Here is a 17681-nt window from a genome sequence, read left to right on the forward strand (position 1 = left end):
TAAGGCTAAATAATATTCTGTTGTATGTACACTACCTTTCACTTGTCCATTCATCTATCAGTGGTCGTTTGGGTTGCTTCCATTGTTTTGTCAGTTATAAATTATGCTGCTATGAATATAGGTATAAAAAGCAGATTTGGGGGCTGGAAAGATGGGTCAGTGGTCAAGAGCACTTGCTGCCCTTGCAAAGGACTTGGGTTCAGCTATCACAAACATGATAGCTCACAACAACCTGTAACTCCAGTTCCAAGGGATGCAACTCCCTCTTCTGACCTCTGTAGGCATTGCATGCATGGTTGTACCTACATACATGCAGTCAAAACACTCATACACATAAAAATAAGTAAATTAAAAAGTAAAAGTAATAATCAATTTAAAGGGGGAATTGTAGAATGATGAGAAGAATCAAAGATAACATTTTATATCCTAACATATTGGGAGTGGGCAAGGTCAGAAATTCCATTTTGTAGATGATGGATTGGAAATGTCTATTAAAGGTCCAAGAGTGGGTAGGGTGTCAAGCTAGCTCAGCTGTTAAAGGCTCCTGGCATTAAGCCTGACAACCTGCGTTCAATGTCCAGAACCTCCATGATGGAGGAAGAGATGACTCCCATAAGGTGTTCTCTGACTCCCAGACATCCTGTGGATGCACACGTGCACACACACACACACACGCAAATAAATGTAAAATTTAAATTTTTAAAATTTATTTTATAGTATGAGTGTATTGCCCACATGTATGTGAGTGCACCCATGTTGTGCAATGCCTCAGAAGTCAGAAGAGGGCTTCGGATTCTCCTGGAACTGGAGTTAAGGATGGTTCATAGCCACTATGTGGGTGCTGAGAATTGAACCCGGGTCTTCTGCTAGAGCAGTCAGTACTCTTAACCATTGAGCCATCTCTCCAGCCCTTATTATTAATATTTTTTAACTCACTATGTAGTTGAGGATGACCTTGAACTCCCAATTCTCCTACCACCACCTTCTTTCTAGGTCATGGACATCCCCATGGAGAAGACAGGAAAGATCCTTTCTTGTAAGAAAATAGCTAATGAACATGTGTGAATGATATCACAGAGTGAAGATACAGTGAAAACAAGATGTAATCAGGGTCAGGTAGAATGGTGGCATTACATGTCAAGGTCTGGGAGAGTTGTGGAAGATTGCAGGAAGGCTTTCCAGACAGAGGGCATATCAAGGGTAAAGAGCCTTTGATGAGGGCGAGGGTGGTATGTTTGTGGAAGAAAAAGAGATCCAGTGTGACTAGACTAGGTAGCTGGAGCCAGGAAGATGGGCAGAGCTAGATCATGCCAGGATAGAACAGTAAAAAGAAATCACTTAGATTATGTTCTGAGTATGATGCTAGACCATGGAAAGGTTTTTAATCCTAGGTTCACCTCAAATTTGATATGTAGCCAAAGATGGCTTTAAACGTCTCATCCTCTTGCTTCCAACTCCTGAGTGCTGGGATTACAGATGTGCATCACCATGCCCAGTTTATTCTAGGTGCTGAGGATTGAACCTGGGTCTTCCAGGATGCTAGTTAAGCACTCTACCAACTGAGCTACATCTCCAGTCCACATCTCAAGTGGGCTTTGTTGTTGTTTAAATTATTTGTATTTATTTTTATTTTATGTATATGAGTGTTTTGCCTGCATGAACTTAAATGCACCATGTGCATGAAATACCCATAGAGGCCAGAAGATGACATTGGATCCCTTGGAAATGGAGTTAGGGACCACTGTTAGCCACATTGTGGGTGCAGAGAACTGAACCCTGGTCCTTTGGGAGAGCAGCTAGTGTTCTTAACCGCTGAAACAGCTCTCCAGCAGGTTTATTTTTCAGAAAGGGTCTCACTATGTAGCTCTAGCTAGCCTGGAACTGGCTATAGACTAGTCTGGCCTTAAACTTATAGAGATCCCCCTGCCTGTGCCTCCTTGAGTACTTGGATTAAAAGTGTGTGCCATCATGCTGGGCTTCCATCTTAAGTTTTAAGATGATTGCTGTGGAGGATCAGCTTGGGTGTGGTGAGAATTGGAGAAGAAGGGTTGACAGGAGAGGTCGCAAGCCTCCAAGTCATTGCCTTAGGGGAAGAAACCTGGATTGTAGATTACAGAATTCATGGTAGGGAAGGAGAGAGTCCAAATGATAGGCAGTAGATCTGACAGGGCTGGTTGATGGATTGGACATGAGGCATGAGGCAGAGAGAGCTCCAGAATGGATGGGTCTGGGTGCATGCCTTAGTAACTGGGATGGTGTGGCCCTTTGCTGAGATGGGGGAAATGACTGCCTGGACCTGCAGGAGGCTGCAGCTGAGGGAGGTCAGAGGTAGGAGTGCAGAGTCTAGATCAGGAAAGTTATCTTACTGTACATGTGCTGCCTGCCCAGGCCTTGCCCCATCCCTAGATCAGTAGGCATTTCTAGCTAGTCATGGCCCAGCACACATGTGACCTTAGAATCCTTCCCAGCACAGCCTTGCCATGCTTTTCAGATCCACCTTTCATGTAGTACCAGCTAGAGGAAGAAGACCTGGTCTGGTGTCAGGTGCATCATGAGGGGACATTTCAGTTTGTCTGCCTGGTGACAGTCCCCTTCCTCTATTTTGCAGAAAGTTTCCAAAGGAACATGTTGGGTTTCTGGCATTACCTAATTTTCCTGTGTTGATTCATGAGGTAAAACCTATTTACCAGGGGCATGGTAGCACATGCCTATAATCCCAGTACTCAGGAGTCTGAAGCAAGAGTATTGTGAGTTCGAGGCCAGCCTTGGCTACAGAGGAAGATCTATTCCAAACAAACAAACAGAACAGAACAGGCAGAAAAAATTCGCAAGCCAAAACAAAACAAAACATCCCCCCAGAATCTTTTTTACTAACTCTATGGTCTCCATACATTACTTTCTCAGTTTCTCTAGCCAAATTCAAATTTGTACTGAATACTTCCATCATTATCAGAGTGGTTTGGGTATGTAAATATTTAAGTTCTGCATCCTGTGTCTCCTTCCCCCATCACACACTATAAGTTTTCTCCATGGGAGGCCTGCCTAGCATCTAGGACAGAAGGGCTTGATTTTTTACTTTGATTAACTTTTCCTTCAGTCATAGGCTGAGGATTCTTTGCTGTTTTTCTCCCAAATTCAGCAGCCCACTGATATTCCAGGGAATGGCAATAAAAATAGCATAAATCCAGAAAGACTGGAGGAGGCAATCTAAGCTGCAAGTATAGGGAAGATGAGGCTAATTTTTATTTTAGTTTTCAAAACTATACTGTGTGTGTGTGTGTGTGTGTGTGTGTGTGTGTGTACATGACTGTGCAAGTGTGGAGGTCAGAGGACAACTTCTGGAAGTTGGTTCTTTTCTTCCATGGTGGGATCCAGGAGATTGAACTCAGGCTATCAAGTTTGGCAGCAAGCACCCTTACCCAGTAAGTCATCTTGCCAGCTCTTAATTTTTTTTTTTTTTAAGACAGGGTCTCAGCTGGGTGTGGTGGCGCTCGCCTTTAATCCCAGCACTCTGGAGGCAGAGGCAGGCAGATCTCTGTGAGTTTGAGGCCAGCCTGGTCTCCACTAGTGAATCCAGGCCAGCTGTAACTACAGGGAGAGCTTGTCTCAAAAAGACCCCCCCCACCAAAAAAAAGACAAGGTCTCATGTAAGTCAGGCTCTGTAGTTGAAGATGACCTTGAATTTCTGACCTTCCTGCTTCTACCTCCCAAATGCTAGGATTACTAAAGGCAAGCATTGCATTTGGTGTTTGTGCTGCTGGGAATTGAACCCTTAGCCTCATGCACACTAGGCAAGTACTCTACCAACTGAGCTACATTCCCAGCCCAAAACTTGAGCATGTGCCAGGCCCAGGTAGAGTTTAGGTTTTCTAATTAAATCCTGAGGTAATGCTATGAAAGAGGTGACTATTCCCAGGTCTACAGACTCATGCTCCAGAGGGTAGAAGTTCCCAGTTTGTCAAGTCCCCAAACCAGGATTTGAACTTAGCCCTGGTGGGAACAGAATTTTGATGGGAAGCAGAGCAGGAAGTCAGGGGCAGAGGAGGAGGGGGTGACCATACACAGCCTAATGCAAGCCAGGGCTTCTGCTGGTGATTCATCTTCTCTTGGCCCCTTGGGATCTGACCCAGGTCGAGGACAGTCAGCTCCGGGATCTTTCCCATGCTGGCGGGGAAAGACTCCCACTTGGGGAGGGTGGGTGTATGTGGGGTGGAGAGGGAGCTAGGAGCTATTCCTGGGTTGATGAGGCAGGAGTGGGGTAAGGAGTGAAGCACAAGGACTCAGAGCCTCTGCCTGAAAGGATGAGAGGGCACTCTTGGCAGTGGGCTGAGGAAGAGTGGGTTTGGGGGTGCTGTGCAAATGGTCCCCTGTAGGGTTCCGTGGGTCAGTGCTGGGTCTGTCGACCTCTCTAGAGTCTGGGTTTTGTCCCTTCATACTCACACCCCACCCCTGGCAAGCTGCACTTGCCAGGGAGAGGTGGAGTTGGCGCCTGGGAGCTCCATGGTCCGGTCCATAGGCGACACCGATGGCGGAGATGCGGGTTGTGGAGATGCCACAGAGGGCTCAGTCAGTCTCCTGCAAGGCCGCGGGCGCCCTGGCGTCCCTCCGCGGCTCTCGCAGCAATTGGGAGCTGATGTCACCGGCGCCACTGGCACTGCGGGAGGAGAACATACGGCTGTGCCAGCTCCTTCAATTCCCTGCGCCACGCCACCACCTGGGCTGCTGCAGTCCAGGAACCCCCACTCCCCACCCCCAACCCCCATTCTTCTGCCCCTCCATGGACAGGGCTAGGGAGGGATCGGTGAGTGCCGTGATCCACCAGGGGTTTGAGGATGCGTCCTTGATTTCACTCATTTTGGGGTATTTGAGGCAGGAACTGAGTAGCAGAAGGCAAACAGAAGCTTAGCTGAAGTAGACCCCTGGTGCAAAGCGCGACTGGGAGCACTGAAGTAGTTTGGGAGGGCTTCCTAGGAGAGGTGACTTTGGGACTGGGTCGGTATATTTTGCGGGGAATAGGTGCCTCCTAGCGGTAGCTGCCCCACCACTCCCCTGCCAATAGGCATCGAAGGAAGAGTGCCTGCCGGCTGACAAGGCTTTGGTTAGAAGGACTTTAAGATGTAGAATAGGAGGTATGGAGGAGAGCTGATATGAGGCAAAGACAGGTTTGGGTAGTCAAGTCCCTGCTCCCAAGTGCATGCCTCCACTTGCCTGGCTTCCTGAACAGATGTCATATACCTCCTCTCTGAAGCCTCCCCTGATTACTGCAAAGGCGCAAGCAGAATCTGTTTCCATCTTCCTGTGTACGCGTACGTATGTCATGACAAGGCACTTATGAAGGAGCCATTAACCTGGCTGGGGCTTAAATGTGGAGCCTTGGACAGCACAGGGATTCTCCAGCATTCACTGGTGGACAGGGTTTCTACCAAAGAAGCTTCACTGTTTAAGTTGTCATTCCTGCCATACATGGGTATCTGGCACCAGGCATTGAGCTGAGTCTCACAGAAACCTCATAGCACTAGGATATGGGAACTATTTTCACCTCTAGTTGTGTGTATGTGTGTGTGTGTGTGTGTGTGTGTGTGTGCGTAGGCCAGAGGTCCACACTGGGTGTCTTCCTCTATCACTCTCCACCTTGTTTGTTTGTTTGTTTGTTTGTTTGTTTTCTTAGGTTGTCCCTGTAGCCCCAGCTGACCTGGAACTCACTAAGTAGACCAGGCTGGCCTTGATCTCACAGAGATTGGCCTGCCTCTGCCTCCCAAGTGATGGGATTAAAGATGCACGCCACCATGCCTGGCAGCCTCCACCATATTTTTAAATTACATGTATTTATTTTTTATATATGTATGACTGTGTGTATGTGTAGGATGTACACATGCAACAGCTCATGTGTGGAGGTCAGAGGACAACTTGTGGGAGTCAGTTCTCTCCTTCTACCAAACTGAATTGGAGACCAAATTCAGTTCCTCAGGCTTGGTGGCAGATACTTTCATCTGCTGAGCCATCTCCCTGATCCTCCACCTTCTTTTTTTGAGACAAGGTCTCTCACTGAACCAGTAGCACTGAACCCAGAGCTAGGAAAGCTGGCCAGCAGGGATCTTCCTGTCTCTGCTCTGCACCAGGGTCACAGGCCAGCATGCCTACTAGGTAGTACTGAACTCAGGTCCTCTTGCTTTTGCAGCAGGCACTTTACCCATTTCCCCAACTCTTCATCCCCATTTAAAAAGTTGGAAAACCAAGGCTCTGAGAGGTTGAGTAAATTGCCTAATGCAACTGGGAGCTGCAAGGCAGGTTGGGAAGGCTTCCTGGTGAAGAGGGTTTTGGGACTGAGTTGGCCTGCTTTGAAGAGCATAAGGTGGATGGTTCAGGCAAAAGTCTGACTTTGCACAGTGACCCAGAAAAAGAGATTTTGAAGGAGGAATTTGCAAACAAGCTGGGCAAGGTCTCCTTATGTAGCCCAGGCTGGCCTTTAAGTATATTAGCAGAGGGTGATCTTGAACTTCTTGATCTTCCTGCCTCCACCTCCTGAGTGCTGCACCATTATGCCTAGTTTATGCAGTTCTGGGGAATCAAACTCAGGGCCCCAAGCTTGCCAGACAAACATTCTACTAAGTGAGCTACACCCCTAGCCCAATGTCCAGTGCCTTTTAAGCTCCAGGATGATTCCTTTCTGAGCAAATATTACTGAAATCCTCTCCCAGGTCCTCCCCTCTGGCCCTCCCACACAGCCTATCTAACCCCTCACACCTTACCAACCTCTGCTTACCTCTGACCTCCTTTCCCAAGCTCAAAGAGCCCAAGGTGGTAGATGTCCTATTTGGGGGGCTGTATAGAACTCTGTTCAGTATGTGTGAACTTTGCAGGTAGTGTGCTTCTCTGTGGATCCCACAAATCTGTTTTCATTCCTGGCTTCCACAATCACTTATATGTGCAAATATATGTATATTTATACATGAATATAAAATATAAAAATATGCATATATCATGCATAAATATTTGTATTTTTGTTTTTTGAGATAGAGTCTCGCATTCCAGGCCGGCCTCGAATTTACTACGTAGCTGAGAATGGTCTTAAGCTCCTTACCTTCCTGCTTGTAGCTCCCAAGTGGAGGATTACACCTTGCCTGGCTTGCATGTATAATATTGTTCTGCTGTCTTTTTTTCAGATTGTATTTTCTGTAGACTCACATCTACATACACATCTACCTCACTCTGGTACAGATATAACTTATTTAATCTTTTTTAAAAAATATTTTTTAAATTAAAATTTATTTTATTTTATGTGTATGAGTATGTTGCCTGCATGTATGTGAGTGCACCCGTGTTGTGCAATGCCATGGAGGTCAGAAGAGAGTTTCAGAATTCCCCTGGAACTGGAGTTAAGGACGGTTCCTAACTCCCATGTGGGTGCTGGGAATCAAACCCGGGGCTTCTGCAAGAGCGGTCAGTGCTCTTAACCACTGAGCCATCTCTCTAGCCTCTCATGACCTTTTCTATAATTATTATTGTTGCATCTGCAAGAGCAGTCAGTGCTCTTAACTGCTGAGCCATCTCTCCAGCCCCTTATTTTTTATGTGTATGAGTGTATTGCCTGCATGTATGTAAGTGCACTGGTGTCATGCAAAGCCTACAGAGGCCAGAAGAGGGCGTTTGATCCCCTGGAACTGCAGTTACAGGCAGTAGTTAGCTGCCATGTGGGTGCTGGGAATTGAACCTGGGTCCTCTGGAAAAAGTGCAAGTGTTCTTAACTGCTGAGCCATCTCTCCAGCCCCCAACTTATTTAATCTTACTGAAAGCCTTTTAGTTTGAGTGTATAAAGCAATGCTGGGGGCTGAGAGATGGCTCAGTGGTTAATAGCATTTGCTGTTCTTCCAGAGGACCTATATTCGGTTCCCAGTACCCACATCAGGTGGCTCACAATGGCCTAGAACTCTAGTTCTAGGAGATCTGACACCCTCTTCTGGCCTCTGAGCACTCACATATGGCATATACACAAATAAAAATAAAACAGTGCTTAATGAGTTTTTTTGTACATATGGCTTTTTTCTGGTTATCCCTGTAACCGTAACTCTTAGGATTGGTTAGTTGGGTCAAAAAATATGTGGATGTTTCCATAGATTCCTCCAAATTGTCATCAAAAGAAGGAGAAAGAATTTATACTCCTAACCATCTAATACACGAGACTATCTGCAGTCTTGAGTGGCTGAGAGCGAGACAACAGGTTTGCTCTTGACCTGTATAAAACATTAGCTTCTGTTTTGTTCCTGGACCACAGCCCATTTGAGACTGGGGTTAGAGTAGGGGGATGCCTCAGCCTTCTCTCTGACTGCTATTTCCTTTCCCCTTTTCTCCTGACTCTGGCTAGGACACGGAATTGCAGAGGAAGCTAGACCATGAGATCCGGATGAGGGAAGGGGCGTGCAAGCTGCTGGCAGCTTGCTCCCAGCGAGAGCAGGCTCTGGAGGCCACCAAGAGTCTGTTGGTGTGCAACAGCCGTATTCTCAGCTACATGGGCGAGCTGCAGCGGCGCAAAGAGGCCCAGGTGCTGGGGAAGACAGGCCGGCGGTGAGCATGGGAGGTGTGGCATCTGGGGCTAGAGGCTTTATTAGTGGGAATACAATAAGTGCAATGGAAGTGCACAGAACTCTGACTAACCTTCTCAAGGTAACTCCCTTGGGAAGGCTTGTCCTGGTGGAAAAGACATGGTGTTTGACCACTGTGGTGGGGCATCCAGAGTGGCTGGGGCTGGCAATGGTCTGGTGGAAGCTGACAGTTGAAACAATAACAAGTAATGCAAAAATACTAATTTGCTGAGGCCTGCTCATGATCTGATAAGTATGACTGGCTGGCCTCTGGAAAAGTAATTTTCTAAAAGCCAGTTCACCAAATTGCCAATTTGTTGAATGGCCAGTTTACCTACAACAGATTGACGATAGCTTGTACCTGAGGTTCACCATCAGAGACATGAGTTAGGAAAGCAAATAATAGTAAGAAACACTTTAAAGAAAGTTCTCTATTCATAGAAATTATATTGTGCATTGTAAAAGGGCTCAGCATCTATATGTGAATCATGCACTGCCCTGACACTCAACTCTAACAATCAGTCTACTGTGAGATGTCTCAGTGATGCTGGAGTTAAACTAAAATATCTGAGAGAAAATATTTGTCAAATTGATCATTCTGAGGATTGACTGCTTTGGGTAAATGAGTCATCTGAAGAATTAGCTTCTGGTAAAGTGTCCTGCCTGTCTCATTGAGGCTGCATGAGGAGAGGGTCCCACCACTTCCTGGTATGGAGGAGTGGAAAGAGAGGTTGCCAGGATCTCACTGTGAAGCCCATTGAAGGAGAAAACTCACTGCACCACTGCCCTGTGCAACAAGAGGGCAAGCAGGCAAGGGGCACGGCTTCCTCAGGTAGTCATGGGCAGATCTGCCAGTCACCACACAGCCTTCCCGGTGTGATGTGAGGACCACCCAAGTCCCTGGCAGCTAAACACATTGCTCTTCATGCCATATTTATTAAAGAACTGAAAGCTGGGTGTGGCAGCCTGTGCTTAAAATCCCAGCACTTGGGAGACTGAGGCAAGAGGATTGCTGAGAGTTTGAGATCGGCCTGAGCTTCAAAGTGAGACCGTCTCAAAATAAGAGAAAGGGGGATACAGAGAGTTGGTAGGATGGTGGGAATAAGCACTCTAGAGTTGCAAAGAAAACCTAAGCCCATGGTTTAGTGGAAAAGAAGCCTTTGAAAGGGAGTCTCTGGTGACACTTGTCCCCTCAAGGCCCCACATGTCCCTGGAAGGAGTCTGGAGAAGGTCAGGAAGAACGTTTGGAGGCGGAAGAGCCAACCTTGAGTACTAGGCCTGTGAGTTAATGTAGCTCAAGTGTTTCTGAGGCCAGCAAACCTCTGGGTTCTGTCACCAGCTCTCCTCCAGTCCCTTGGCTGTGCCATGGCAGCCTAGCTAAGAACCAGGGGGCTTTTAGAGCCCTTGAGAATCAGAGCAAGGGGGAAGAGTGTAGAGACCAGGCTAGGACTCTGTGCTGTCCCCACAGGCCTTCTGACAGTGGGCCACCCGCTGAGCGCTCTCCCTGCCGTGGCCGGGTCTGCATCTCTGGTAAGAAGCACACCTTCCCTAAATGCTGACATCCCTCACCATCTCCTGCTGCTCCCAACCCCTCTTCTTACCCCTCTGCCCCTCAGACCTCCGGATCCCACTCATGTGGAAGGACACAGAATATTTTAAGAACAAAGGCGGTGAGTTCCATGCCCTGGGATAGATTCAGGGTGGAGACTCTTGGGGGCAACTTAAAAATCTTTTAAAATTATTATTTTACTTTTTGCCCTTTGTCCCAGACCTCCACCGTTGGGCTGTCTTCTTGCTGCTGCAGCTTGGAGAACAGATTCAGGACACAGAGATGATCCTGGTGGACAGGACTCTCACAGACATCTCCTTTCAGAGCAATGTGCTCTTGTGAGTGCCTGGTCCTTTCCTTCCTCCACTCTGCTCTAGTCCTCCACATGGTGTTCTGAAGGGTAGAGTTGGAGAGGAGGTGGAGAGGGGAAAGACAGGTGGGCTCCTGGGCTTCCCTGTGGCACTATCCTGTACTTACCCCCTTCACTCAGCACCTTCCTGGATACTTCATCCTCACCCCACCCCCACCCTTCCAGTCCCTATCTCCCCACCTCCACCCTGTGACCACCATCTTCCTCTTCCGGCACCTATGTAGCACTGAGGCAGGGCCAGACTTTGAACTACGGCTGGAGCTATATGGAGTCTGCGTGGAAGAAGAGGGGCCCCTGACTGGCGCTCCCAAGAGGCTTGCAACCAAACTCAGCAGTTCCCTAGGCCGCTCCTCAGGAAGACGTGTCAGGGCATCATTGGACAGTGCCGGAGGCTCTGGGAGCAGCCCCATCCTGCTTCCCACCCCAGCTGTGGGGTAAGACCCTGTATCACCCACTGTCCTCAGCTGCTTCATCCTCCCCACTTCACACTGAATGAGCAGACATTCTGATCAACCCTAGAGCTGAGCCTGAGCTACAAGGCTGACATTAGGAAGGCAAGGAGATCCAGGCTTTGGGGTCCTGTTTAGCAGCCACAAAAAAATCTTATTTTAAATTTAAATTTTATTTTATGAGTATGAATGTTTTGCTTGCATGTATATAAGTGCACCCGTGTGTGCAATGCCTGGGGAGGCCAGAAGAGGGCATCAGATCCTCTGGATCTGGCTGTTAGTCACCATGTGGGTGACCTGGAATTGAACTCCAGTCCTCTGCAAAAGCAGCCAGTGCTTTTAACTGCTGAGCCATCTCTCCAGCCCTCCCACAAAAAAATCTTATAGGGCTGGGGATGTAGCCCAGTTGGCAAAGTACTTGCCTAGCATTCATGAAGACTTGGGTTCAACACCTACTGCTGCATAAAGGATGGCATGGTGCACACCAGCACACAGGAAGTAGAGGCAGGAGGATCAGAAGTTGCTCATTCTTAGTTGCTTAGTGAGTTTGTGGTCAGCCTGGTCTACATGACATTTTGCCTCAAAACACCAAAAACAGGAACTAGGGAAATGATTCAGTGGATAAAACATTTGCTGTGCAAGCATGAGGACAAGAGTTTTGATCCCAGCACACATGTAAAAGCCAGGCAGATGTAGCGGCCTCCTATAATCCCAGGGTTCACTGTGAAGATAGGAGAGGCCCAGGGCAAGCTGGTTAGACTACCTGAATTGGCAAACTCTGGGTTCAGCAAGAGAGCCAGCCTCTGTAAATAAAGTGGAGAGCAATTGAGGAAGACACCTGATGTCAACCTCTGGCCTCCGCACACATAGGCACACGTGTACACCCCCTCCTCCGCTAGCCACATACCCATGTGAATACACAACAGTGCTCTGTAGTTGGAACAGGCTCTGCAGTAGAACCTACAGTCACCTGGAGTCCCAGGGATTCTGATGAAGCTGCTTCATCTATTGACTGAGAACACCACCCACAGAGGGCTGTCAAGGAATCCCTTTGAGATAATGTATAAGCCCAGGTCCAGGTGCTTAGCAAAAGATCAGGAAACATTTCTTCCTATCCCCATGTGGGGAGGCAAGCTAGTTTTCTGTGGAGCAGCCTAGCAATGAGACAGACCTGCACAGCCCTTGCAGTTCCCCCCTGCCACACACCCACTCCACTGGTGTCCCCTTTCTTCCTTCAGTGGTCCTCGTTACCACCTCTTGGCTCACACCACCCTTACTCTAGCAGCAGTACAAGATGGGTTCCGAACACACGACCTTACTCTCTCCAGCCATGGTATGTGGGGTAGTGGGGGGCACTGGTGACACCAAGAGGGACCATGGGGTAGTTTCCTTTTTGTTCCCAACCCTCACCCTGCACTTCCTCCTCCCCCAGAGGATAACCCTGCCTCACTGCCCCTTTATGGTAGTGTGTGTTGCCGCCTGGCAGCTCAGCCTCTCTGCATGACTCAGCCCACTGCAAGTGGTACCCTCAGGGTGAAGGTGAGGGGGCCCTGAGGAGTGGAAGGGTTGAGGGAGGCAGAGCTGGACCACCTAGGAATAGGATGACTAGAAAATGAGGATGGGGGTATGGGTATGGGAAGACAAGGGGGCAACAAACAGGAGGGTGAGCATACAGAGCAAGGTAACAGTGGGGGACCAGGAAGAAGGTGCTGTGGGATGGGGCTCCCCCCAAACACAGAGTCATTTCTACAGCAAGCTGGGGAGCTACAGAATGGGACATATGTGCATGGAGTCCTGAAAGGCACAAACCTCTTCTGTTACCGGCAGCCTGGGGATGCAGACACTGGGCAAGAGCCACTGTTTACTATCGCTATCAACAAGGTGATGGGTCCCCAGGTGGTGAGGCCACCTAGTGCCCAGAGTCAGGCACCTCTGCTTCAGACCCCAGGAGGGTGGGCTCAGACCTCAGACACAGAGAACGTGGCCTCCTGTTCCTAAGAGCACCATGCTCTGCTTGAGGGCCTGGTTACAGAGCGACCACACCTCCATATCCCCCTACCCCAAGCATCACTAAGAAAAGTCATCCTACTCACTCAGCATCCCTAGCTCCTGCCAAGTCTGCGAGGGTTCTACTGCCTGTCTAGGCAGTTTGTCGTTCTCCCCCTCCAGTCCTCTTCCAATTTGTACTGCTTTATCGCTTGCTGTTTTTCTCTCCCTACCTAGGTCCAGTTGGGCTGCTATACCCCCTCGCCATTTTGTTGGCTTTTCTGTTTTTTGTTTTTTTTTTCCTTTTGGCTTTGTGTGCTGCTGGGATCAAATTTAGAGCCTTGCATGTGCTAGGCAACTACCCCACCACTGCACTATACCTCAGGCCCCTGCCTAAGTTTTTGAAGTATTGGGGGACCACTCTGGACCTTGGTGCTTTTGCCCACCTCCGTCCTTCCCTGCCTTGCTTGGTCCCCCTTTCTTTGTCTCAACCTCTTTCTCTTCCCGGATCAGTACTGGTGCTTCATCCCCAGCCCTCCCTTGCTATCCCTTTGTACTCCTGCACTCTAGTTAGTAAGAGGCAAGTAAGGGCTCAGCAAAAGCTCCAGAGGCACTTTCTTCAACGCAGGGGTGATGGGCTGCTTGAAAGGAGAGGTAGAGGCAGCCCTCTGCTTTCTCTCACAGGAGTCTAGGGTCAGGGCAGGGGAGCTGGAGCAGGCCCCAGGGCGGCCTTTTACCCTCAGTATCAGCAACCGGTATGGCGATGAGGAGGTGACACACACCCTCCAGGTGGAGAGCCGAGAAACCCTACAGAACTGGATGGAGGCTCTGTGGCAGCTTTTCTTTGACATGAGTAAGAGAGAAGTCTGGGAGAGACTGGCGTCTTATTTTACAAAATGGAGTGTATGGAGGGAGGGAATGTGGCAGGACGCTGGCAGTACGGCGGCTCTTACAATTGGTGCTCTTCTCTGTAGGCCAGTGGAAGCAGTGCTGTGATGAAGTCATGAAAATCGAAACTCCTGCTCCCCGGAAACCCCCCCAAGCACTGGCCAAGCAGGGGTCCTTGTACCATGAGATGGGTGAGTGAGAGGAAGGTCACCGGGAACTGATGGGAAGTAGGATTGGGGGCCTCAAGGGAACACAGGTAATACAAATAGAGAGAAAGCATACTTGGGGACCCAAGTCCCACTCAGCCCCTCTGTATTCCTTTCTCCTCTTCAATTCTTACAACTACCTCTATCCAGGTTCAAAACAAACCCCAAAGAAGCAGATTCATTTCATGGATATCTATTCTAATTTCTTCCTTTCTGTTTCCCTTTTTGCATGTGAATTCCTGTCTCCTCTCACCCTCACTTGCCTGGCACTGCTTCCATTTTTCTTGTTTTGGTTTCTTTACTCACTTCTGCTCCCCTATCCCCTCCCCATACCTGCCCCATGTCCCACAGTCTCATCTGAGCCTGTGGCCTCAGAGGGCCCAGGTGAGGGGCTGCTCCTGCAGAATAGCGCCCTCTCAGCTGAGATCCAGGCCTTGCTTTCTTCCTATTACAGTGACAGGTGATCATCAGGGATGTGCAGGTTGGTCAGGGCTGTGTAGGCCCAGGCCTGAGCTCTGATTAGCCCCCTCCCCTTACCCCTCCCTGGTGCCACAGCTATTGAACCGCTGGATGACATCGCAGCGGTGACAGACATCCTGGCCCAGCGGGAGGGCACAAGGCTGGAGAAGCCCCCACCCTGGCTAGCTATGTTTACAGACCAGCCTGCCCTGTCTAGCCCCTGCTCACCTGTCTCAGTGGCTTCAGCCCCAGTCTGGACACAACCCCTGCCCTGGGGGCGACCCCGAACCTTTTCCCTGGATGCTGTTCCCCCAGACCATTCCCCTGGGGCTTCTCGCTTGGTTGCACCTCCCCCCCTGCAGCAATCCCCAGGATCCAGAGGCCTCTACAGCAAAAGCCAGCTCCGCATGTGGCTCCAGTCCCCAGTGTGAGAGAGAGGCCCTGGAAAAAAGGTCAGCCAGAAAAGAAAATGACCCATGGGCAGCTGAACTCTGGGTCCAGGGCTTCTGGGAGCCAGTTGGCCAGCTGGGCTTCCTCTTCCTCCACTGGACTAGGGGAAAGGTGGGCAGGGGGAACAGAAGCCCCTTGTAAGTTTGCTATGGTACTGAGGGGACCACTCCTGGAGCTAACTGGGATCCCCTAAACCCTTCCTGGGAGAAAACTGGAACAACCCTGCCCTATCTCCTGCACTAACCAGTCTTGAGTGCAGCACTGGAGAGTGGGGAGGAATGCACCTCCTGTGACTCCTGCATTGACCATTAAAGCTATTTAACAGCCACCTTCACCTGGTCTCTGAGCCTCTGTGTGCTCTGAACCTGCCTCTCCCGCCTCCTTGGAGTTTGGCTTCATGTTTAGAAGCATGGCTGTGATAGTGAGTGATCAGACGCACTTGGTGGAGGGAATACTTTATAAATACAAAGGGGGAAGGGAAAGCTGTTCTCTCAGACACTGCTGAATCTCAGGATCTCGGCAAGGTCATAACCTGTCACAGCAAAGGAGCCACCTGACGGATCACAAAACCGAGCACCACACACCTGGGTGTCAGATACACATTCGCCGTGACAGTGTTCCACCTGGGGGAGAAGAGGGCTAGTCAGGGCCTGCTGCCCACCTTATGCTTAGGTCCCCATTTCTACTCTTCCATAATACATACCTCAATGGACCCATTGTCTGGGTTTCTGTTCAGCTTCCAGATATGCACAAAGGTGTCTTCAGCTGCAGAAAGTAGCTGTAAGAGAAAAGCCCATGAGGGATGAACAAGAGTCAGAATGCCCTGACAGGACAGGTTTGGGATCAAGGGTACAAGTACCCTGGGGGTGGGGCTACCCTGCCACAGAGACAAGCACCAGGAAAGGTTCTTAGAGATGTGGGAGACTGACCTTGCCTACTTCTGGAGCTAGGTCCAGGACACAGATGGTTCGGGCATGGGCATTGATCTGGATGTGGAGGGCTCCTGTGGTGGCATCATATAGACGCACTTGCCCATTTCCATAGCCTGCTGCCACGATCCCCTGCCACAGCTGCACAGAGGGGCATGGAACCCTGCAAGCGTGATGGTTCAACTTTGGTTTCTCCAGACTACTCTCCCCACCCTGCAGTTACCTCAGAAAGGCCATAGCCAACTTCTGCCTCTCCTACCCGAATCCTGGGATGCGGGTTAGTAATGTGAACTCGGGTCCTGACCGCCAGACACAGAGCACACCTGAATCATCTGCTGTCACCATGTCAGCAACACCGTCCTGAGGAGAAAGGCAGGGTCAGCTCTTCCCTTTACCATCTGCTGTGGTCTAGAGTATAGAGCATGAGGGGGGCGGGTGGAGGGAAAGAGGTCATGCTTGTATCTTTTCCTCTTCAGGGAAAAGGCAAGAGGTGGCTCCTTTACCAACTGGAGCCACCAGAAACCTCCCCAAGGGTTCCCTTAAGAAACATGGACTCCTTGTATTTCCTTAGAGAGCCTCATAACACCACCTCCCCATGGCAATCATGGATTAGAAAGGGATACATAATTGTCCCTACTGTATAGGTGACAAAACTGAGGCTACAATGTCATGACTTTTGGGGCTTTTGCAATGAACCAATCACAATCATGACTAGGCCCTGGGCCTCCTGACCTTGTACCAGGCAGCCAAATCATGAGCTGTGGAGGATATAAATTATATAAATACACACTCTGTTCTCAAGAATCCAAGTGAGGGGTCCAAAGAAATGGCACAGAGGTTAAGAGCACTGGCTACTCTTGCAGAGGACCCAGGTTCGATTCCCAGCACCCACATGGTGGATAACAACTGTCCTTAACTCCAGCTCCAGGGAAATTTGATGTCCTCTTCTGACCTCTGAGAGCATTGCATGACGTGGGTGCATGTGCATACATGCAGGCAATATACTCATACACATAAAATGATAAATAAAACACTTTCAAAAAGAATCCAAGTGAGAGAACAGTTTTCTGTGAGGGTAGTGCCCATGCAGGGTTAATCTCTAAGGGGATTCAGGGGGAGCTGGAAGAGGAGGGGCAGCATTCTGTAAGGGCTGAAACTAGAGTTGGGCTGGAATGGGTAGCATTTGGGGAACCTCTTGGAAACGGTTGGCTCCAACTCCTGGATTCATACCAGCATTGGAAAGCCTTGGTGTTTTGTTTTAAAAATGCCACTTAAATGCAAAGTACATGTTTTTCTCTAGGCCTGCAGTTGAGATCTAGGTAAGTGCAGATGTGCCCAAAATCACTCTACTGCCTGGTGGGAGAGTCAAGACTCAAACCCAGGCCTGTTGCTTCCCAGGATGAGGATCACTAGAATGGGGAGAACTCACCTGTCCCTGGGCAGGCTCGGTGGCAATATCTGTGATTGGCATCTGGTGCCCAGCCAGCTCCTCGTTCAATACAATGTTGGGACCCTTAGCAGGGATGTCAAACACTAGCACCTGACCAGACCATGTTCCTGCAGCCAGAACCAGGGTCTCACTGATGGTTTCCTGATCTTTCTGGGATCCCAGCCACCACATCCAGCACTTCCTCCACCCCAGAAGTCTTAATAACAAACTCATTGCTCCAACAGCCCTGCCTTCCCATTCACTACTGTTATCCCTTTTTTTTTTTTTTTTTTTTTTTTTTTTTTTTAAATGTTATTGATTCAAGAATTTCATACAATGAATTTGATTATATTCAGGCCTCCTTCCCCATCTCCACCTGCCACTACC

General features: G+C 49.2%; 2 protein-coding genes across 10 annotated transcripts in view; one reads left to right on the forward strand and one right to left on the reverse strand.

The window, feature by feature from the left end:
- Positions 1 to 15283, forward strand: part of Rtkn (rhotekin) — a 22315-nt gene extending 7032 nt beyond the window's left edge. For 2 of the 7 annotated variants that reach the window (XM_029559424.1, XM_008824756.3), the window contains exons 2-12: positions 8363 to 8562; positions 10048 to 10109; positions 10196 to 10249; positions 10349 to 10466; positions 10723 to 10932; positions 12186 to 12280; positions 12380 to 12486; positions 12700 to 12828; positions 13618 to 13786; positions 13908 to 14012; positions 14583 to 15283. In XM_029559424.1, the coding sequence (XP_029415284.1) occupies positions 8402 to 8562; positions 10048 to 10109; positions 10196 to 10249; positions 10349 to 10466; positions 10723 to 10932; positions 12186 to 12280; positions 12380 to 12486; positions 12700 to 12828; positions 13618 to 13786; positions 13908 to 14012; positions 14583 to 14917 (1545 nt within the window). In that variant the 5' untranslated portion in view covers positions 8363 to 8401 and the 3' untranslated portion in view covers positions 14918 to 15283. The other 5 variants (XM_008824758.3, XM_017796007.2, XM_008824760.3 and 2 more) reach the window with 4 other exon arrangements.
- A 72-nt stretch (positions 15284 to 15355) lies between these two features.
- Wdr54 (WD repeat domain 54) overlaps positions 15356 to 17681 on the reverse strand; it is a 4189-nt gene continuing 1863 nt past the window's right edge. For 2 of the 3 annotated variants that reach the window (XM_029559425.1, XM_029559426.1), the window contains exons 6-10: positions 17295 to 17422; positions 16125 to 16225; positions 15866 to 16028; positions 15640 to 15714; positions 15356 to 15559 (exon numbers count right to left, since the gene is read on the reverse strand). In XM_029559425.1, the coding sequence (XP_029415285.1) occupies positions 15428 to 15559; positions 15640 to 15714; positions 15866 to 16028; positions 16125 to 16225; positions 17295 to 17422 (599 nt within the window). In that variant the 3' untranslated portion in view covers positions 15356 to 15427. The remainder of the gene's footprint in view (positions 15560 to 15639; positions 15715 to 15865; positions 16029 to 16124; positions 16226 to 17294; positions 17423 to 17681) is intronic. The other variant, XM_029559427.1, reaches the window with a different exon arrangement.

The sequence above is a fragment of the Nannospalax galili genome, unplaced genomic scaffold (assembly GCF_000622305.1).
Source record: "Nannospalax galili isolate Female #2095 unplaced genomic scaffold, S.galili_v1.0 scaffold389, whole genome shotgun sequence".
NCBI lineage: Eukaryota > Metazoa > Chordata > Mammalia > Rodentia > Spalacidae > Nannospalax > Nannospalax galili.